General features: G+C 39.0%; 1 protein-coding gene across 1 annotated transcript in view; it reads right to left on the bottom strand.

Annotated features, from left to right (window-relative positions):
• Nucleotides 1-742: 742 nt before the first annotated feature.
• Nucleotides 743-24,289, bottom strand: part of kcnj5 (potassium inwardly rectifying channel subfamily J member 5) — a 40,206-nt gene continuing 16,659 nt past the window's right edge. Inside the window, exons 2-4 of the mRNA XM_028465257.1 lie at nucleotides 23,863-23,942; nucleotides 16,598-17,471; nucleotides 743-2,642 (exon numbers count right to left, since the gene is read on the bottom strand). Coding sequence (XP_028321058.1) covers nucleotides 2,257-2,642; nucleotides 16,598-17,471; nucleotides 23,863-23,925 — 1,323 coding nt within the window. The 5' untranslated portion in view covers nucleotides 23,926-23,942 and the 3' untranslated portion in view covers nucleotides 743-2,256. The remainder of the gene's footprint in view (nucleotides 2,643-16,597; nucleotides 17,472-23,862; nucleotides 23,943-24,289) is intronic.

The following is a 24,289-nucleotide window of genomic DNA, read 5'->3' as shown; positions in this document are numbered from 1 at the left end:
CATATTTTAATGATTGTTAACTACATATGTGTAAGCCATAGAACTGTAACATGGTTCCCCAGATTTGTGTTTCATGAATTGCAAAATGTTAATTACATTTTCAAAGTCAATTATCTGAAATAAATTACAATTGATTATGATTACAACAGCAACATATGTTTTCAATTAGAGTTACCATTATAATTATGCCATAATTGTAATTAATTCTCAATTACGCAATTACAATTTCAATTGGCCCCTGACTGTTTGTTTGCATATTTGTACATGCCGTGTGACCCCAGGATGCACCAAACGGAAGCCGTAATGTTAAGTAATGATTTTCTATTATTTATTCAAACATGAAAGGGAAGGAATAAAGTCCCAGATATGATCTCTTCATCATTGTTTCCTAGGATTTCATTGAAGCAGTTTTTTTTTTTTTTTTTGCCTAAAGCCACTATGTGAGGGATGTGGGTGATGATGCTATGCTGGTAATCGAAAGGTTCTTTTTTTTTTTTTGATGTTGTGATACACATCTTATCTCGTTTTTAGGCAGGATTATTTGAACAAAGATGTTTTACCTTCAGCCATCATGGTTCTGTAAGCCATTTAGTCACACTACGGAGAGTAAGATCTCAGATACTTCAATTATCTGTGCAAAAAAGCAAACAAACTATAAAATACACACACATGCACGCACGTAGACACACACTTTGTTCATCACTTAAATATCTAAAAAAGACTGTGCTGTTCTTTCGGCCATATTATGTTTATTCCCATGAGAAGACACAGAAAACAGAGGACATTCCAGCAATGGAAGAGGATCTCTTCTAATGACTAACATTGTTCAGCAAATGGCATACATAGTAAGGTGCCTTCATGTCACAGTGGAAATCATAACATTGACTTGACAAATATAGTTTGAAAACAAAAGAAATCAATGGAACATCAAAATGGGAAGTGGAAATTCGAGGCGTAAGAAAAACTCTTTATCATTTGCATGCTTAGAAAATACCCTGTATTAATTTTATTGTAGTAAATTTAGTTAGTAAATGGGAATATGAGGGTAATTATATGCATGCAAGCTTAGTGACTTCCAAGGAAAATTCTCTGAACGTGTTCATTGAAGGTCTGAGAAAACCTAAATAATAATAATAATAATAATAATAATAATAATCATAATGTGATCCATTCTTTGTGATCATTAATCAACTTTTATACCCATATGAGCCGTCTAACATTTTCAAATTTAAAGACAGATGTGAAATCAACATAACTATTTTCATTTGGTTTGTTGAGCCTCAAACTTTTCATAGAAACAGTGTAGTTTAAATCTAGATTATAAATTAAAGTTATGGTATAAATATGTCATACAAATATTTCAATGTAATTGTAAAACTATGACTTGCATGCTGGCGGGATTAATTCCGATAATTTGTGCTTCAGATTAATGCTATAAATGCAGCTGGAGGAGAAAAACAATAAAGCTTATTTGTTGCCTTGGGGAAGCATCAAAATTTGGTATAGAAAGGAATTTTCAAAATCAAAGATTGAAATAGGGTGTTTAGGGTGAATATGAAATTTTGGAATTATTTAGCAAAAAAACAAACAAAAAAAAAAACAACAATAATAATAATTTAAATGCATGTATACTCTGCCTTGTGTAGAATTATTTCCAGAGGTGATCTTGCCTATTCCACCTCAAGGCTTCGTATTGTTTGTTCTGAGCAAAATAGATTTGTGACCAAATGAATAACACTGAACGTGAAAAGAACTATAAAACCTATTTTATTAAAGTTGTCATTAATAAGGTTAAAATGAACACACAAAAGCTGCTGTGAGACACGTGAGCTGAGATATGAGACTCTGCTCTTAATGAAGCTGATTCAACACACTTTAAAATGAGAATAGTGGAGTATCCATAATAAGACTAAAGCACGCTGTCATGGCTACCAGTTTCAGCTCGACTTTATGATATATGGCTGGAGCTGCGTTTGATTTATAGCGACGAGTGGTCGATTTCTAAAAAGACAATCTGGACCACCGTCCTTTTAAGTGTAGATGCAATGCTTCCAGTATGACTGTGCATCTGTACTTACCTGTCTACAAAACCAATCTATTCTATAGATTGACACTCTGTTAGAGCAGTATTGCATGAGTTGCGGCCTGGAGTAGCTTGTCTTGATTTTTCAAGCACTGCCATTGACTAAATGAAGCTTTATTGTGTTGTGTTTCTCCTGTTCAGCCTTTCACAGGCTTTCAGCTGATATGGCCCAATCAGCCAGGCAGTCCATCAAACAATGGCGGCTCCTCCAAAGCAGCAGCTGAGCCATTGGTCTCACCTTTGTCCCCCACAGGAAACCTGTCTTCCTTCTCCTCATCCTGGCTGAGTGGGTCCTGTTTTGACATGCGGCTCAGTGTGTCAAAAGTGTGCATTTCAGGCTCAGGACTGTGGAGTGAAAGCGTGGGCAACAAGGGCTCATCCCGACTCTTAGCAGCTAACTCCTTGGCGCTGCACGACGGGGTATTGGTCTCATACACCTCATGGAAGTTGTTGTAGTCCACCTCATAGAAGCCTTTCTCCAAGGATAGAACTGGTGTGAAGCGATAGCCCCACAGCACCTCCGTGTCTAGGTAGGAACTTCGTGCCTGACACGTCATCCCTGTGGTAGGTATAAGTAGACACACAAACACAGGTGTAACATCCATGTGAAGTAGAGATAATGAAAGACACAAACATGCGTACCAAGATGAAAGGAGGTATGGAGAGAAAGATGGAGATTGTCATTGATTATTCATTGCTATCGATTTTTCCACATTTGAACTGAAACCTGATTTGACATCTCGGGTGGTTGACAGCACACTTCATGATATGTTGAGATGTGTAACAGAAAACATAGTATAAACAACTGTCAAGTGACAAGCATACAGACACAGGAAGGCCAATATGAATTTATTGGATAAAAATAAACTTTGTGTGGTAACACTTTACTTGAAGTTTTTTACATTAGGCTGACATTATGCTTTCATTATCTGTCATGTAGCATGACGGAGTTGTCATGAAAGCTGTCATTGTTTTTTTGGGTTAGGTAGAGGGATCTAATAGGCTTAGGGTTAGGGTAATGAATAACACTTAATGGCAGCCTTCATGACCTTATCTATGCTAATGACAGCTGGTGCCATGTCATAATAATGACAGAGTAATGTCAGCCTAATGTATAGAACTTCAAGTAAAGTGTTACCCTTTGTGTTTTGTAAAGATACTTGATCAACTTAAGCAGGCCATCATTCTCTTTAAAATAGATTGTTCAGTTTAGCTAACTTTGGTTCATTTACTAGAAAGTTAATGAATGTACATTGTCCCTGTCAAATAAACTAATAACTGAAAAAGACGAGAAGCACGTTGCTATTTTTTGTGTTCTGTGTGCTGTTCTATCGTCTGTAAAGAAGCTAATGAGGGATGGTATCCTTCAAGGTCTTATTTATATTCAAGGTCACACAACATCTGCTCCATCTCAGCTAGAAGTTTGCACTTAGAATTCCCCTCAAAGCCCAGCGGCCTCACATGCAAAGGGTGTGTCCCGCATAAACCCAATGTGCATCCCAAAAGTTCAGGCTCATCAAATGTTAAATGAGTGTGGAAATGTGCGGTGTATCTCGTCAACTCCAGATGTGGCGTACTGATGTTTCTATAGCAATTGTTGCTTAACGGCATTTCCTCTCCTGTCGCATTGACTAATCTTGATGATGATCATACCTGTCAAGTTTTGGATTTGAAAATACGGGAAATTTTCTGGTGCCCACTACGAGCCGTCCCACCCGCCCAACCAAGCTCCAGTATCCCTTGTATTTTAAGACAGATGTACAATAAGTCTAAAATACCCACTTGTCAACCACTTACTAAATACAATTATGTGATTAGAATCTGGTTGATTGACCTTTGTTAACATTAAAATGCTGTGAATGTTCCTACTAGGGCTGGGTGATATGGACTAAAACTCATATCTCAATATATTTTCTCAAAATGGTGATATATGATATAAATCTAGATAATTTTATCAAATAAAGTCTGACCAGAAAGACAATTCTGGGTTAAATTTGCCACAAAACGCCACACAGTGACATTTATTAACAAACAGCTGATCAATATGTGAAATTAATATAACTGAGCTTTACATGTAGTTCTGAGAAGTAAAAGCAGCGACTCCTAAAACTAGTATTTTGATACATAATAAGCTATTATATACATATATTGATATATGAAATAATATAGTTTTCTATATCGCCAAAATAGAAAACTCGATACATCTTGAATCTCGATATATCGCCCAGCCCTAATTCCTAACTTATAAAACAGCCTAAATAAAAACATAAATGTGTATATGAAGCACATGTTTATTTAATATACTTACAGTTTATATACAAATCAACACGTTGCATATTTACTGTTAATTTCACGTTGCTTGTCTTTAAGTTAGACATTAACATTTTATTTTATTACATATTTTCTTTTAATTTCTCATGCTCATTCATGTGTTTCTCTGGTATTCACTAATGACTTATTAGACACATTTATTGCAGACTTTACATCATTTAACACTTTTTCAAAGCAGTGTATATTTGTGGAGCTTGTGATTGGTTGGTTTTTCATGGTAACTTACGTCGTTCCTTCCGCTGTGGGAGACGTTTTAGGTAGGTAAACTCATTGTGTCTCATTTTACAACGTATTTATACCAGTTCTTTGTTTTTTTCACCGGAACGTCTTCATCCACCTTTCTTCTGAGTTGTTTCCGGGTTTGGTGCCGCTGTCAGCACTAATCTCGCGAGAACTGCCACCAGGCCAGGCCATTTCAGGTGGCAGTTCTCGCGAGGCTAGTGACGCCGTTCAGTTTAGTAAGGCATCTTTGAATTATTATTATAATAAAATACGGGATATTTACGGGAAAATAATAATACGGGAAGATGGCGGGAAAGAGGGGTAAAATACGGGAGTTTCCCGGCCAAAACGGGACACTTGACAGGTATGATGATGATACTTAAACATGAGTCAAATTCTTTGATTTCCTCTTTTATATTCTGGAATGTTTACAGTATATTTAAACTGAATAGTTTTTTTTACCCATATAATACCAAACTGTAATGGGCTGTGAGCTGCATTCGTATATTCAACAGATGGGTCATTGTGACCATCAGGCGGGTGAAGTTAAGCTAGGGTTGGTGATTAATAGATTGAAAAAAATAAAAATCTCTCCGTATGTTCAAAGTCAGCTTGTTCATGTGGGTCTTGTTGGGTTTTTCTTTCTTATTATGAATATTATGATAAGCACATTGAGATGACTTTGTTGTAATTTGCGCTATACAAATAAAGTTGCTCATGTGGGACAGATGTACCCAGGATGTAAAGTATGCTTTGAATTTACACTGAATATGTGCACATTAATCTGTAACCGCTTCAGCCACCAAAGTGTCAGCCGCGTACTGTTTAAGGGGGAGTAAAGGCTCCTTAGTGCGAACTTTAGCCACCGTTTTGTTGGGTCACAAATTATGTCACAACACATGTGTACAACTGAGGCCATAATGGTGGCCATCATCTCTAATGGATAACTCTGTTTTTCATCCCTTGACTGTCCTACAGTAACCTTGCCTACAAGATGGATTCTCCTGGTGTTCACACCAAAAACACCAAAATTCATCTTGTGCTGCTCCAGCCCTTATCTTCCATAAGCCAACCGAACCGGTTCGAATCAATCATGAGGCAGTGTTGTGGTTTAGGGCGGGATATCTGGGTGTGATGAAGGCAGAAGCGTTGAAGCAAAACTGGCGCATCGCGGTTATGGGGAGAGGAACTAGCTGGGCTACCGCTATACACCTTTTCGCGATGACATCATAATCCAGGACATTTGCCTTAGCAACGCCCTCCGCTATTTTAAGAGGGGTTTACATTTGCCTGACAACCCCTATTTACAGCGTACAACACGAAGGTTTTACTCAATGTTGTATGAATATTTCAGCAGATTAGAGCCAAAGGCCAAGCACCGATATGAAGAGAAGTTACATCTGGTTGGTTTGGAATCATGTCCATACCAAGCACCTCAAGGTTCATGGAAAAATCACCCGACATGGCCAGATCTCCAATGGCCTGCTATTTACGAGTAGCTCATTAACAGCCCTGGCGTCTACACAATGGAGAAGATGAGGACTTACAGAAGCTTGGATGCATATATTTTCTTTAAGGTAGGCTTATGTATGTGTTTTTGTGTCTAAATAAGCATGTGTCGTCATGATAATTGGCTTATTACGCGATGTGGCTATGCTAGGTTAGCGCTGCTAATAAAATAATAATAATAATACAGCCTAAATTAAAACATAAAAGGGTATATGAAGGGGATTTGCCTGACACAGACTGAGATCGACTTAAGAACTTGAGTTAGATGGAGGGCTACACATCAATCTGGCTCTTGCCAGGTTAGATGTACAAGGACTGAATCTTTAGTATATATATATATATACTAAAAATTTCATTATTAGCACTCTGTTAGTCAATCATCAACATCCCAAGTAAGATAAAAAAATGTGGCCCTGAACTGAAGTGATGCCAAAATGATGTTGTGTCCAATCAGTGCGTGAGGGCTTTTGCACGTCCTCATCTTTCCCTCTGGAAATCACTGGCCTAGATTCCACTTATAAACTGGTGAGATGTTTGTTATTTTTCTGACTACATCATCAAAGGATTCCTTTTAAATTCTTGAGGAGATGGGTTTCTATAGTGCCTCCTTAGTCCACTGGCATAGTGTATGATGTTGGTTCTTGGTGTAACAGTTGTATTATTTTATGAAGTTCTGACATATCTCAACTCTACTTCTTCTGAGACTTCAGTGTATCATGTAAACAAAAACTCAGCAACATCAATGTGGCGATTTGTTCAGTAATTGATATTAATGAAACAATCTGGGTATATTAATAGTTGTTTCTAAAATTGGCTCTTCTTGTTTCTTTGCGAGGCTTTGCCCTATGTACCTCAGCTTTCTCTTACAGTCCTAGAGTTTGTTTTTAAGCCTGAAAAGCAACTTCTCACTGAAGAGAAGATTTCTAAATGTTTTACACATGTATATTGACATATTGACATTTGTTGAAATGCACATACCACCCTCTGTTATAGCACCCAACTGCAGCAGAAGAAGAACTCTTCCTTTTTCTCACTAAGGGCTGAAACACTGTATGGTCTCTTTTTGTTCTGCTAAGCTGCTCCCTTGAAAACTGTGATTTGTCTTTTTCTTCCTGCATGTATTGTGACAAATGCTTGTAGTTTTTTTTTTTCTCCCCCCTTTCCTTTTTTGCTGCTGGTTGCTCTGTGCGTAGGTGATACCTCGGCTGCGATGTGTTATGTGCTTCAAGACTTGACAGCTGGTGCATGAGCAGCAGCTAGTCATAAATAAAAATTACAGAACAAAGATTATTTCTGTTTAGTAATTACCTTTAAATGTGTGCTTTGTTTCCTATACACTCACTAAAACATCTATAAACAATAAAAAAAAAAAAGTTGTTTTACAGGAATAAAGATAGTTGGGTGGCTGTTAATAAATTAAAATTTCTAGTGTCATTCAAATGTTTACCAAACTATGAGCCCCAAATAATTTCTCAAGGGTTTAATTTCCTTGGATTGCTACATGGTCAAATAACATCTCATTATTCAACTTGGTGCAGTAAAAACCGCAAACACTCAGGGAGCGCAAACCTTTGCAAAGCGCCAAATATCCTATTTGCCTCTATATACATATGTATAGTTATCTGGATCAATGATCCTGATCATGGAATCTCCATTAATAATGATACAGCACGGCCAAATGTATGGGGACCAGTGTTGGGAGTAGCTAGTTGTTTTTGTAATATATTACAGTAATAAATTCCTTTTTGAAGTAGCTCAGTAGTGTAACTCGTTACAAAAGTGAAAAGTGGTAATATATTACTAGTTACAAGTAAAGTAACTCAAGTTACATGCATATTTAATTTAAGTGAACATTTGCTTTGTTTTCTCTGTTTCACTGTTTGCAATTATTTGGGGAAAAAAAAGTATCTGAAACAATACTTAGACCAATGTCATTAGAACACTATCAGTGTGATATAATTAGTGTTCTGGACCAAAAGTAACTTAGTTCCATTTAAAAAAGTCGTATTATAATACAAATATTCAATTTTTATCCCAGTAACTAGTAATATAAATATATTACAAGTTTAGAGTAATTTGCTGATGGGGACCCCATTTATTTCCAGAAAAATCAAAAGTAAATGTGCAATCCAGATCCAATCCGTATTAAACTCTGTGGGGTAATTAAGGAACCAACCCGATATAATCATAAAGGTCACTTAGACATGATGTTTTGAAATGTCACCACTGATGAGAGGTAGGGATTTTTGATTGATTTTGATTTCTGATTCAGAATCAGTATTTTAATCTGGATCTCTTCCGAAATGTATTTCAATGTATTTATTTATTGTTCACACATGATCATACAAAATAGTGTCTTTTCTCGCAGAAAAGTGCGATAAACAATGCAACTGAATAGACCTGTGTGAAAGGGTCCCCCCAAGGACGCTCATTTAAGCAAAGCTTCAACTCAAGTAACTTTATCTATGTTCAAGGTGCAATATGTGAGATTGGCAAGCAATTTCTGCCACCACCAGGTGGCGTTACTGAGTAAAACTGACACTTCTGCTATATCCGGTCCTGACCACTGAATATACAGGTGACAATATTCTCTGCTACACCATGCAAATGTTTTAGACAGGCCCATGCGAGTCGATGTATATCGTCAGTTTTACATGTGTGGTGCGTTCATGAGTGAAGATGTTTAAGCAGTTGTTTGTTAGTTGTAAACCTCACGGGTAGCTCACCGTTTATCTGTTTGATGAATGTTTGTTACCAGAGATCCCCTAGTTCAGGGACTGCTCTGCTGTAAATGGGCTTATACTCACCCAACTGGTGGAAAATAGGTACAACACGTTGGTCGGGCCGGCATTATTTATTAATGTATATATAACTATGTAGTCTACATTTATTTTAGGTATTGAAGACATATTTAAAAGTTGAAAATTCTACATATTGCACCTTTAAGTTACTTACTACATTAGGTTTTGTGGTTAAACCCCCTCCATTCATGCAGGGCACTAGGCTGACCCCCAATTTCCAATGAATGCGTAACTGCTGAGTATCTACTGCGTAACAGCAACGTAGCTGATACGTTTCTATTAAAGTCAATCAGTTAATTTCCACTGCATGCATATGTGGTCCCTCACGGCTGCATAACGTAACTACTCCATCATGCCGGGGCCCTCTGCAACAGATACGCAGACCTTTTATTTTTTTTGTGTGTCCCCAGAGGGGTTTACTCTTTCTTGCCCCCAATGTAACTTGGAACGTCCTCCAGCAACTCATCTGACCATGTGCACGTTAAGTAGAGATGCAACGACACATACATTCAATAATACTCCTCGTTCAAAGCGTATTCCCATCTATTTTTCTTTTTTTTAGGGGGTCTGCTGTTGTTTGTATCCTTCTTTCTTAAGGCATTACAAATATTGCACTTATCCATGGTTGAATCACAATAATCTTTACAAAAGCAGAAGATCTACAGGGCAGAGCTGAGTCGATTTTATTCTGCTCCTCTCAAAGGACACAACAAAGTGTTGGCTTTGTGGTTCGCTTTGAGTCCTTGCTGCAACAGATACGCATCACATACGGAGGCTGTGGGGATTTGACGGACTGCAAGTTACACAGTGGTTATGGTGATGTTACAGTTTCCAGTGGAAATCCAGTGTGAGTTTGACCCACTATGGCAGTTGTTACAGTTCAGTATGAACTCCATGACCTGAGCTGTAATCTCATTTAATAATTATTTTAACTTTTGAATACTACCTCTTTTTTTTTCCTTTAAAGACATTACCCAGCACAGGTTACAAGTTAGCTGTTGATGGTAAAGCCTCTCATTACACTTCAACCCAGCTATTCACACAGTGGATATATAACCACTGACCACCAAGGAGAGGAAAGCTTTACCCACCACAGAATGGATTAATTTACTGCTGTTACCCTCTCCCTGGATAGGAAATAATGTGTTATCTAAAAGCTGCTTTTGCTGTGGTTTTTGCTGTTAACAGTGGAATGTGTTAAACTTTTGCTGTTCCCAGCATTGCCGACGTAGGGATGATCCACTCTTGACTAATTACCGGCTCATGTCAATGCCTTTTTCTCAAGATGCTATTTTGCCTTTTATTTAAATAATTACTGAGCAAGTACTGGTAGTTAATTTCCTATACCAGAAGTATTTCTTGTACAATGCATTAAAAATGCATCATTGCAAATGTGATGAATCTCGGGCCACTCACAGACAGTGGATTCCTACCATTAGCAGGCTTTGTTGTTGTCAGAATTGCTTTAATAAAAAAAAAAAAAAAACTCACTCACCCCTATTCCTAAATCTTCTGATGTGACATTTTTGTTGTCATTCCTCAATAGTTGTTGTGCTGTTTGGGACAGAACCTTGGGTGAAGGCTCTGGCAAGGTTAGAGCATTGAAGCTGAATGTTAATGGTGTGCATTATGGGCCTTCATGTATTATTCTGTTTCAGGGAAGCTGACAAACTAAACAGCTTCCATTCATCACCCTGGTGTCTAATGTAAATATGAATCTGTTTGGGAGGGGGGATGGGGGAATACATTTGGCTTAGTATACTTTTTTTTTTGTATCTATTAAAGAACTTTGGAATTTTAAATCATTTTAGATTATTAGATTTTACCGGCACATACAGTTATTTATTCTGTCAGTTTAGAAATTTTAGGTCGGACATTGTTGAAATGAACATTCCTTTGAAGGACTGCTACAGGACTCCGAGTTGTACAGGTTTTTACTTTGCAAACAAAGTTCTTTCAGTCACATGCCAGAAAGAAAGATGCTGAGGACTCGTCTTGTGACTTTTTCTTGTAATCACTTACAGTTTTTTTTTCTCAATTGTTTATACTGTACCCAGTTACTGGTACTTGAGACACAATGACCACAACATGTAACTAATGCACCAACGCCCCGAACCAAATCTGCTAAACTACAAACACAATTGTGTGAGTGCTTTACACTCAATTTGCAGTTGTAAAACACACTTTTTTTCCAAAACACGACACACAATTCTCTGCATTTGACACAAATGTCTTGTTTTCACAAGGAACACACTGTCATTCTAAATTCTAAAGTGAACTGCCGTACTATGCACACTGACTCATCACACGGGCAAACACCTGTCACATAGTTTTACAATTAGCAATCAGAGCTTTAGCATTAAAATGGCAACAGGTGAGAGCCAACATTACTTGCGATGTGGATGAGGTGCTGTTGTCAGACCGAAATAGAAGAGAGGATGCAGCATAGTTTTTTATTTATTTATTTATTTATTTTACTGTTACTGCATACAGTAAATTATTTTGTTTTGTAAGTGCAAGTTTGTGTTGGTTGGGATGTACAGCGTAAATTGTTTTTGTGGGAAAAATAAAATATATTTGATCGCATACAGTATTTGTGTGTTCTGAGTAGAAACACTCAAAGATTTTACAACACACTTATGTATGTACTGTCTGTAGTAAAAGTAACACTGGAAAAAAAAAAAGCCTAAGCCATTGTGATGAATGGAGAAGATGTATTTTCCATTCATCATAGCGTTTTTACATTGAGCACATCAGTGTTCAACTGGTTCTTATAAATGTGTGTTCATATGACGGTTTGTGTGTGCCATTTGAAAACAAAATGCCATTTTGAGAAGAAATTACGTTATTTTGAGTGTAAAGTTGAATTTTCCAGGATAATTGAGGGATTTTGCCGATTGTGTGTTATTTTGGATTTGTGTAGAGTTTTGAGAGTACGTGGCATGCTTTCAGAAAATGTGTGTAAACAATCAAGAAAAACTGAATTTGTGAAATCTGATAATTTAATTTATCCTTTAATCTGAGCTGGAACAAATGCTTTACAACCACTATAGTTAAATGATGCTTTATTATTTACAATGTGGACTCGAGTCAGCAACTTCCATAAATGGTCATTTGCCCTTTATCTTAAATACCAAGGCACAAGATATATAAAGGTTTTCTAAAGTTATGAAGAATGTTTCATCTTGAAATGTTATGATTTAGATTAGTGAACATACAGTCCACTTTTAAAAAAAGATCATTTCAGTTTGCAGTTTTTTCCTCATGAAGTTGTACCAATGACATTAACGTTACAATTGAATGTCAGACACATACAAATACAAATATATGATTTATAATAATCCGGCAAAAGCAAATATATTTTTGATTAGCATTTCTATCTAAAACCACAGGTTTCCCCTTTTCTTCTTTGTATCAGCTGAGATACTCCAGCACCTCACAAGCTTACAAAATGTGGGTACTCAATATAAACAATAAATTGTTATACCTTCCCTCTATTGTAATGCAAGATACTTTTTTTGATGACTCGACAACATAGACAGCGTAACATGCATTTTTAAAATGTATTAATATATTAAAATGCACTAATGCATTCAATCTGTCCATCCATATAGCATTTAGAGCTGGCCTTCACTAATTAGAAGCAGTGTGTGTTTCAGCTATTCAACTTCTTTAAAAAAAAGTTAGACAGCTTCTCTACAGCTCTCTACAAACTCAGAAAGAAACATTAAAATGCAGGCATTTTGTGGGGTTGGTGATCAAGCTCTCCACCAAGACACACACATCTCACCTCATCAAATTAGCAAATGTGTATATGTACAGTAGGCATTATGTTTTTGAAAATCTAACTGGAACTTTTTTGCTACAATCCAAAAACCAGCAAGCGCAAAAGTTTGATTTTGCATTAGATTGACCAGAAGATGGTCTATAGATGAAGGTCCATCCAAAATATTATAGAAGAAATAGGATGTAACCCCAATCACAAATGATTTTTAAAATATTTTTCTTCATCCTTTAGATTTTACACCAAATCCTCAGATCAAATGATTTAAAAAAAAAAGAAAGAAAAAAAGAAATATTGGTCTTATCTCTACTTATTGTGCACAGAAGAGTTGCTGAATAGTAAAATACTAAATAGTAGTATACATAAAAAAACTCACAGGGAGCAGCTAAGCAGGTATCATATACGTATGTTAAGGTTTCTTTTATTCAGGCAACATTTTTTCCGGGAAATTCTGACATGTTTCGACTGCCAACTGTCAGTCTTACTCAGAGGTGAATGCTTTGATGTCTCCCTATGAGTTCTTTCATAAGGAAAGTATTTAAGCATCTACTCTAATCTACTTTAAACGATTTCTCTCATCCCTGTTGATGTTAAAGCTCAGCTTATTGATCTCGATGCTAGCAATCACCTCTAGGGAAGACTGATAGTTGGCAGTCGAAACATGTCAGGAAATCAAATTTCCTGAAAAAAAAAGTTGTCTGAATAAAAGAAACCTTAAAATATTAATCAAATAAAGAAGGCAAAATGAACTTGCCGGAATGACGAAGCAGTTCTCACAATCGGTCAGTGATATTCTTTTGTGGTAAATTCTTTTGTGCTCTTTTGCCTTTTCTTCCTTTTTGTGGAAGTGCGGTAAACATGATTCCTTTTGCACTAATGCTTCCTTTGAACTAAAAATCCTTTGATTTGTTAAATAGTCTGTTAAACATGGAGGAGAGTTGGTTTTCTCTTTGATTTAGTGTATTTGTCCAGCAGCAAATTAGCCCTAAACACATCCTATTGAGCAAATAAAGATAAAGGAGACACAAATCTAAATGCACTGCCAATAAAGACGTTTATTCCCTTAAAGTGAATTTATAAAGTTCAAGTATACCTGACACACACATCTCTGAACAGTGGAAAAGAATCCAAAGTACATGGACGTTCTGTGTGTGTGTGTGTGTATGTGTGTGAAGCACAGAAATGAGTGATTTACCTCCTGCTTTTGTCAGTTTTATGGTTAATGGTTGAGAATCCATCGGAGATGCTGGGGGACACTTTCTTTCAATGAACTTTTGTCGAGCGGGGCTTCCCTCTTGAAATACCGCCCATGTAATTTTGGAGAGATGGACCGCCTTTGGCCAGGTCATGTGACCTGGAGAATGCCTGGAGAACGTATGACTTTATGGCAGTCACGTGACCACAGGCTCTGATATACTCATTGGGCTAATAAAGCTTGTGCTAGTATTTTTCCGCCTGTTCGACTCCTGATCATGGCCGAGGCAAGCAAACTGCTTCTGAGGAGGCTAAAAAGACCCGGCCCCCTCCGCCTTCCGCCTGGCACTGGACATCGCCCTGCGCACGCCCCAGCCGCCGTGCCGACCGTCAGCGAAGGGGACCGACAACGGTGGCAAGGCCAGGGAGTAGAGGGGGAGCGCCACCAACACGGCGAGGAGGGCTGAGCGCCAGGCCTCCGGCGGCAGGGAGAGCAGGAAGGCTGCTCCTCCAGCCCCGCTTCGCACCCCACCCCAGCCCGACCGACCCAGCCCTTACAGACAATCCTTATCCCAAAGTTACAGGTCAACTACTGTCTGCATACACAATCAAAAGACAAGGGACGCTGGCCCGACTAACTGATTTTTGTGACAGTGCTGCTGCGCTTGTGGCCACTAGGGGCGCTTAATGTGAAAGTTACAGGTTTAGCTCCCCTAGTGGTCAAAAGTTGCACAATGTGCCTTTAATGAATCAAAAGTTTAATGCTGTTAAAGCTAGGGTAGGCGATTTTCTCCAGATACACTTTGTAAGTTTTTGGTCGAAATTGTCTTTATGTCCTGACAGAAATTAAGATCTTATGTGTTATGAAAAAGGAACAAAGGAAATCTGTCAACTGTAGCAGCTGTAAAACTGTAATAAGTTCGACCAATGGAAAAAAAAAATGAACCTTTTTTTTTAACCAATAACGTCTCCCTGTCTCCCTGCTCGTTCTCGACCCCTCGCATGCAAGAGTTTTTTTTGGTCACGTTTTTAACATATATGATGGTAAAGTTGATTGTTTACTTACTGCTGAATGAGACATGAGACAACAAAGTTTCTACACAACACAAGCGATGAGCTGAGGTCTGCTTCAGCAGCTGCTGTGCGCATGCATGTGAGACGGAGCACGGGGGGCTGGCTACATTCAAAATCATGCTAGCTTTTGAAAATCGCCTACCCTACCTTTAAATTTATGAGAGGATGGTTTTTAGACTTTTAACGTTAAATAAATTATTTTCTATAGTATTTTTTAAATGGTATACATCTACAGTTATGTAAAATGTGTATTTTTGACCTAGAAAAATACTCTGTCAAATACCAGGTAGCTCTTTAAAATCTGAGTTAGAAACAATTCAAAATGCATTACAGGATGGGGGAAAAAACGATTATGCTTGAAAAAGGCCTCATAAGGATAATAAAATAAAAGGATGAGCGTGAAAGGAGATGCTCGCTAAAAGTCTTCTACTCATTCCTGCTGTTATCTGAGATGACGGCATTGCCTGCATGAGAAGGTGTTTGGAGCAATGGGGGGGTTTAATGCCTGACTCAGAAATCAAGCATTGTGAAGAAGAAGTGCAAAGGCTGCCTTTTGTAAAACCAACCAACAAAACAGACATATAACTGGCCAGACAACCAATGAACGAATACATTTACAGAAATGCAGCATAACTCTGTAAGAACGAGTTAGTAAAACTAAGCTGTTTGGACAATAGTCAAGAAAAAGTATTCTATTAATGAGGAAAACTGTGTTAAATATTAATGAGGCAAATCATAATCCTGATTATGTTTTGCGAAGGTTATTTACAATGCAATGCAGGCTTGTAAACTTCAGCGCATTTGAAAACAACACAGAAAACAAATTAGGAGCTATCTGTAATCCTTGAAGTTGTTGAAATTAAATGAAGGGAAATTAACATTGGTTTATATTAAAATAATATTGTAAGTTAATTTTTAAGCTGAAACATGTTTCCACCTGCAGCCATGAGCCTTGTGGAACTTTACGGAAAATTAAAAAAAGTAGTCAGCCTGAAGCTCTTTTCAGACCAGCAAAGCTTTTATCCAAAACAAAACCTTGTGGTGAGGGTAACTACACTTTGTCTATTTGAAAATAAACAATTTCAAAGACTTAACCTTGAAGTAGCAACAATATGAACGCAGGCTTCTTTGAGTAGAAATTATCTTTCAGTTGTCAGTTACTGATGGAAAATCTAAAACTATTGAAACGACACAAATCGAGATTAAGCTGCAGGTATGGGTTTAATGAATTATTAGCTTCAGCAAATATATATATATATATATATATATAGGCTGGAATGAGCATAAACTTTTTTTTTGTGTTTTTTTTCATTATTGTTAGCATATTCTATGGCAAATCTAAAAGGCTTTTTCCATCTATTTTCTTTCCATCTATTATTTTTCCAATCAACAGCACTTACAGATACCCACCACATCACTATGCAATGTATCTTTCCATACATGTATCATCATTCATCCCTCCCACTTAGTAGGAAACTGTTCATTGCATGAATTGATCTCTCTCCCTGCACCCAGCTCATATCACATTTATATGTTCTAATTGCTTTATGATTCTACTTCCCTCCATCCTGTATCGATTGCCATACAACTTGTTCATACCTGTAGCCTCCACCATGCCCTCCAGGATTACCACAATCTCAAACTCTTCTTTTTCCATTTGGGCAAGCGACATCTCCCAGAAGGGGCTCTTCTCATTAATCTCATGAGAGATGATGAGTGGCGACACCAAGAATAGTCTGTCGTCTCCCGTGTCAAAGCCGATGTTGATATCAGTCTGGTTGAGCGGGATGAATTCCCCCTCCTTGGTCTGCTGTGAGCGGATTAGTTTTGCTCGGATTGAAGCCTCCACAATGTGAGAGTTTCTGAGGTCCCCCACCCGAAACATCAGGCACATCTTGTTATCTCGCACCGATATAACAGCTTTGTGTGAGAACATGAGGGTCTCTGCGCGATTCTTTGGTTGTGAGATCTTCACAAACATGCAGCCCACCATCATGGCGTTGACAATGGAACCCAGGATGGCCTGCACCAAAAGCAGTACGATACCTTCGGGGCATTTTTCCGTGATTACTCGATAACCATACCCAATAGTTGTCTCAGTTTCAATGGAGAAAAGGAAAGCGGAGACAAAACTGTTCAGGTTCTCCACACAAGGGGTCCAACCCTCCTCGTCGGCGTGCACCAGATCCCCGCGGATTAACGCAATCAACCACCACAAAAAGCCAAAAAAAAGCCAGTTGACCACATAGACCAATGTGAAAATGAAAAGACTGAGTCGCCAGCGTAGATCCACCAGTGTGGTGAACAAGTCACTGAGGTAACGGTAGGTCTCCTGGACGTTTCCGTGATGGACGTTGCACTTGCCGTCCTTCTGTACGTAGCGCTGGCGCGGCTTCTTCGCTGGATCCGAGATCAAGTGGGTCCGCTCTGTCGAAATCTGGGCCTCCCTCAAGTGTTTAGGAAGTTTTTTCACCTTTGTTGAAGAAGAAAGATTGGAAAACAAAGAGACAGAGGAAAAGTCAATGAAATTAACTACAAAAATATTTGATAAGTCAACAATAGCCACAGCCAAGTTCTTATACACAAATTGATTTAACAGCAACATAACCGTGAACATGTTTGGTGATTTTAAGTTTATAATTTCCCATCGGGCTTTGCAATAACCATGTGTCACTATGTGAAAATTCAACAAGTGAATGGTCTTTTTAAAATCTATTTGCATAGCAACTTAGAAAGAATTGTTGTCAGTATATGTGAATGTATCGGACAAATGAAAAACAAAGTGTAAGGACAGAAAGTGAACACAGGGACACACAGGGCTTTGTCTGAGTTGGTTCGGCTCCAGAGAGGTGATCTGACTCCCTGCCTTTCTCAATGTCTTTGGAGTTCTATCCCCGTTACTGACATTGATAGGACATCAAACAAACCATTGCACATGCATTACAACTGTTATGAAGTTGAAAAAAACAAAACACATTTTGGATAATGATATGCAATTGTGTAATTAGTAATTCATACAATTGTGACATAATTATAATTGTAATTGAAAAAAGTGTTGCAGTTTTAATCATAATTACATTGTGAGTAATTGAGTTCAGATAATTTACAATGTAATTGTCACGGAAACTCAATTACTATTGAATTAAATGAAAAACTAGGGAATCATGTTATAGTTTTTTGGCTGTCTACTAAAATATGTTTCATACAAACTTCTCCCACTTCCTGTCAGTTCTCTTGAGAATCATTTTACCATTTTAAAGAAAAGGCTCAGACACCCACACCTAATATATAAATACCAGTATTTTCATTAATAAGGAAGCCTGACAAGGTAACAAAAATGATAAACAAATTAGATAGATGATAGATATTATTTAAGACATGGGTCAAAAGTTTAACTGATCTGTTATCATAAGAGATGCTAACAGAAAGCTAACACAAGAGGAAGATTACGTTTTATGAGATTATCTATTAAAGGCTCAGTAATTGTGATTCATTGTAACTTAACTTTAGTAATTCAGAACGGAATTGATATTGACTTACATGGGGAAATTATAATTGTAATTTTAATTGTAATTGGAAAAAAAGATGACGGCCACCGCAAGACTTGTAATTGAACATGGATAATTAAAGAAATAATTGTAATTGAAAAATGTAATTGACTCCAACCCTACTATCTAGCATGTTTAATGTGGTGATGCAAATCATTATTTTTACATCCAGGATTCCTCACCACAACCTTGTAGAGCACCTTTTAAACATGAGATTCTTGTCAGGGGGGGCCAAAAAAAATAAAAAAATTAAACATATAGAACGTCTCAAGATTTGTGCCAACCACAATGTGTATAACGTAAACAATATTGCAAAATCAATTAGTAACATAATTGATAATGTTGACTACAACAAATTGCGTTGACTCATCGTTTAATGTTGAAAATTAATGATAAAATCAGGCCAGCGGCCGCTTTCTGCTTTATTTTTGCTGCAGTACCATAACATGAACTGCTGCAATCCAAAACACAGCTTTAAATGTTCAGCACCCTCTTGTAACTTAAAGAATGAGATCGTGAAGTTTCTCAAATTAAGCAGTGCTATTATTTATTATGTTCTACACAATATATGATACAACACTGGATACATGTGCTTTAATATGGGAGATAAACTTTAACATGGAGGGAGAGACGATCAGTTGTAAATCGCTAAGTTAGACACAGGTAGGATAGAATAAAAGGATGAAAAAGGATTAAAATCATTTAAAAGTCCGTAGATTATAGCATTAATAGTCTCTAACAACGTTACTCCACCTTCGCTGAATGCATGCACATTCCCATGGTGGCCAGTGAATGCCGATTTTGTCGGGGAGGGCGGAGTAGATTGGAACAGCACCGCTCGATCCACCGCTTCATATCGCGGTGTTTGCTCGTTCACTGTTCCAGTCGGCTTGTTTTCTCGGTGCATGACTACAAACAGCAGACTTATGAGTCTACGGAGCACCCGCGGTGTCCGCCATGTTGTAAACAAAGCAGCCTCTGAGCTGCTACTGGAAACAGAAAGGTCAAATGCCATTGCGCTGCTGTGGTCCTTTATAACTTTTTTATTTGGTTTCATTTTGTGAATCTTTGATTTTTATATCCCGGTTTTTTGGAACTTAAAATATTAAGAATTTGGAAAACTAATGAACATTTTGACACCCCCCCAGCACACACACACACACACACACACACACACACACACACGCACACACACACACACACACACACACACACACACACACACACACACACACACACACACAAACTCTGCGTATGCTTTTAAACAAGGCAGTCTAACAAAACATTGCTACTTTCCAATATCAACCTTAATTTGAACAGCATGTGGTGAAGAAATGGAATTAAAGCTGCCCTGCATTCTGCATGTCTTGCTTGAAACCTGTAAACCATTTCTCATTTGCATTTTGCTCTCTTCCAATGAGCGAGAAAAGGGAATTGTATTTTGCACGCTCTGGCTGCTCCTCTGCTCCACAAAAAAACATCAATTTTACAATTCTTTGCAGAAGAACACTATCTGTGGACTCACCATGGTGGTTTCCAAAATGCATTGTGCATGATAAAATGGTTCTGCCAGGTTTGCTACAGATCATTTCATAGTGGTGTCAGCTGTTGGTTCACTGCTGCTCTGTGATCAGACACACTCAGTCAGGTCTATATCCAGCTATTGATTAGAATCCCAATCCTTATTTAAGGAACATTTTAACTATGAGGAACTGAAAGACAATGCTATTGACTTGCTCTACCATTAGTGCCGTGGTGACAGTGCATTCGCTAAATAAGTCCAGATGACTGACATCCATTATGGAGCAGGTATAGATGCAGAACGCTCTCCTGCAAGCTTTACTATTTAATGCTTTTGCATTTCAAGTTTTATTATCAACCATTTGTTGTCAGTTGACATGAAAGACATTCATTAATTTCCATTTTATAACCTGGGTTAACTGAGTGATGGATAGAGGTGTCAACAGCTGTGCTGTCCAATCTTTGGCCTGTAAAGCCGATCGGGTTCCTCAGGGAGACGAGCCAGAATAAAGTATTCAGTTGCCTCTCCATGTCCTGAATCGTGGAGTTTCCCTTTAATGAACTAGGTCAGGCTTGAGTGAGCTGTGTATGTTCCAATAAGCTGAAGAATCAGGATAATAGCAGCTGCGGCATGGATATCTGTCTCTGATTTAGACCTCAAGGAAGCTAACTATGGGTTTTAAAACTGACAGGTAAACCAGAACAGATCAGACAAAAAGTGAATAAAAAATGTTAGAATTAATCAGCCTTTATGCATGACATAGATTTTTCAGTTAAATCCAATGAATGAAAACTCAACTTTTAAAGCTTTAATTGTTAAATTTTTTCTTTAATGTAAACATTTTTTACTCACAGATACTGTACATTCACAGCAGGTGTACTTCTTGTGACTATAAGTCAAGGGCACATCTGAATGTCATCCGAGCATGTTTTCCAAAATTATACGTAGGACTAATAATGAAAATTTTTTGGCAGTACTATTGAATAATAGGGGAGTTTGTTATCGTCATTGAGGGATGTGAATAAGGAGAGACACACTGATAAATGAGTAGGCAGGCAGGAGCAATATTTTATATTTTACACTTTCCAATCTCAGAAAGTGTAAAATATAATTAATGTAAAAATACTAAACACACCAATGGAAGAGGAAAAGTGTTTCCCTCCATAGTTGAATGGACAATGCTCAGTCGGGTTGGGGTTTTATTTTGGAGGGCAGGCAGGAACTCTTGGCCTCCCTCCCAGCAGCGTTCTCCTGCTAGGTGATTGGTTGGTCACCAGCTGCAATTGATTAACTGCTGTGTATAAATGGGGAGGCTTTGCTTCAGTTTAGTGCTGGGACATACTACATTATTCACTTTGGGATTGGTTTCATGTCAGTAATTCCTGGATTGACAACAAGTGTTTTTTGCTTTTGGACATTGTTTTTGTTTACCCTTGCTTCGTTATTCTTGGTTTTGCTTTTGAAATACCTCTGCCTCCCTAGACTTACCACCGGTGTGCCGAGTCCCTGCTTGCCTGACTATGCCTAAGAAAACAATAAATGTTGGTGTAATGCACCTGAGCTCTGCCTCTGTGCCTGCATTTGGGTGTGCACCTACACCTACATGTGACAATTTCAGCTATTTAAAATAAAAAAAAATGTGCAAAATATGATCAGTGGAATAATATTACATTTTAAATAACTTTTTTTTATTATTTTTTTTTTCTTTTCTTTTTTACAAGTGAAATATTTTAAAGACAGCAATAAATAATGTTTTATTGTATAATTGTGACCATCACCAGCCCTCCCTAAGGAAGGGTAAGAAACACTATTATTGGGTGGATATAAAAAGAGAGGGCAGTGTTACACCTACTGTAGGTGAGGGGGAAGGGAACAGGGAGTCAGAGTAGGAAAATGGGCAGCATTACATCTAGGGAAAGGGAACAGGAAAGGAGTCAGTGTAGGAAATGGAAAGGGTGGGGAAGAGTTAACTACTTTATAGTTAAAGTGAGATGTGCTTATTGTGTTCATCCAGTCTGGAGGCAAGTGTGGAACTAAACTATAATGGTGGTGGCTGTGATCAGAGGGAAGGAGTGAGTGGTGATACCTAAAACTGGTATCTGGATCAATGTTTCTAAGGTTAAGCCCAGTACGAGTTTATCCCACAGCCCAAGACATGCCAGTGCATTTATGACCAATGTTTGTGCAAGAACTGCTTCTGCAAACCCAAGCGTCGCCCGGGGCCTGAGATGCACGTAGGTCAGCAGAAAGAGTGGGGGCCAAGGAGCCACAGGCCACCCCCCATGACAGAGCAGCCGCCCAGATCCCGCCAAGATTCCAAGCTGAGAGGCAGCCACCACCCCCCACATACACACCCGAGAAAGCCCCAAGGAGCCGAGGACCCAGTGCGCAACCACCTCCCCACCCCCACCCATGCCCCAGCACCAACTCCAGCAAGGGGAGGGCCCAGAGACCAAAGGCCCACGCCCAGCAGATGACCCATTCAGCAGGCCAAGCCCACCGGACACCGGGGGGGGGGGGTGCGCCTCTGGGGAGAGCCCCCCCCCCCCTCTGGTGAGCTTCTGGGGAGACCCCCCGCCCCCACTCCAGCCCATGAACCAGCCCCCATCCAGCAGGACTGCACAGCCCCAGACAGCACAAGGGGAGCATCCCAGGCCCCGCCGCCCACTGGACAGTGGAAGCCACGGGGCAATGCCCCCCCCCCCCAAAAAAAAAAAAAAAATCCACGCGCGACCGACCGACCAACGGCTGCCACCGCGAGAAGGAGGCACACAACGGTACACACCTGATGTGGTATAGCTGCCCCCAGCCAAAAGCGCCCGGACCGACCCATCGACTTGCACATAGCAGGACAAACCCACCAGGCAATCGACGACAACCCCAACCACCGGAACACCGAGCGCCAACCCCCGAGCACACAGCATCATCCCGAAGTGCCATGCAACCCCGCCCCGGCACAGACGCTAGCAATTCCCCAAAGTGCCCACCCCCCACATCGGCGCGGCAGGCCATCCCGGGCCCGCACACTGTGGGGATCGCCCCCAAGGCAACCAGGAGACGAGACAAGCACCAACCCATACCCGAAGGGAAGAGGCACCCCAGAGGCCCACCGCCCCACCCTGATGTATTTGTGCTCTACAGATGAGCCGGGCCCCCACCCGACAGGCCTAAATATGTGAACCCACCCACCACCCTGTTATGATACCTCTCCATTCCCCAATGGAGAGGCACATTCCTCCTGCGTGAATGTAAATGGAATGGTAAATGGACTTGATTTATATAGCGCTTTATCACCACACTGAAGCAGTCTCAAAGCGCTTTACATATCACCCAAGCACTCTCACATTCACACACCAGTGGGACAGGACTGCCATGCAAGGCGCTAGTCGACCACTGGCTAGTCGACCACTTAGCTCTCTGTATTTCCACTGCGCCTAAAAGCTGTTATTGTTGAACTCTGTGGGTTGCTGCTTAATGGAACATCATTTTATATTAGTTTATCTATGTCCTGTACTGTTAGTTCTGTCTCACATGAAGGTCTCAGGTTTAAACCGCATTTGGGTCCCTGTTCTTGGATTTCTGAGTTTACAATAAAGTATGGCCCTTTTACAAGAGGGATATTTCACTCAGTCTTCACATCTGAGTTCTGTCCTGACCCAGTGCCTGCAGATCACAGTCTTTTTTTAAAAAAATATTTTCCTTTTATTGTATTTCCAATGAAGCCCCACAACCACACTGCCTCACACTCATATCAGGTTTCATATATTAGTAAATACAGTGGTAACTCTTTTTACCTGTGCTGGTGTGACTCCTATCTCCATGTTGTGGTCCATTAGGACTCGAGAATCTCCTGCCATCCTCAGCTGAAGTAGACCTGCACAAGATGGAAAAAAAATACCCCACAATTAGGCACTCAAAGATTTCTACATGTACTGTATAAAATGTATGACAGGTTAACATAACATTTAATTATTTACAGAAACAAAGCAGAAAAAATTCAAAAGTGCCTTAGAAAAAATAAATAAAATAAAATAAATTATTAATTAGCAACACCATCCCATTCAATGTTAAAATACCACTATGTCAACAGATAAAATGGGTTCAAAGCATAGGCAAAAGTGTCTGTATTTAGTTTTATTGTTTCAACCTCTTTAGGCTTATTTCAAATTTTGTCATCGTTATATTTAATTTATCTATTTACTATTGTGCAGGCATGAGACT

This window comes from Gouania willdenowi, chromosome 13 (genome assembly GCF_900634775.1).
Source record: "Gouania willdenowi chromosome 13, fGouWil2.1, whole genome shotgun sequence".
In the NCBI taxonomy this organism is placed as follows: Eukaryota; Metazoa; Chordata; class Actinopteri; order Blenniiformes; family Gobiesocidae; genus Gouania; species Gouania willdenowi.
This window is presented reverse-complemented; position numbering and strand designations above follow the sequence as displayed.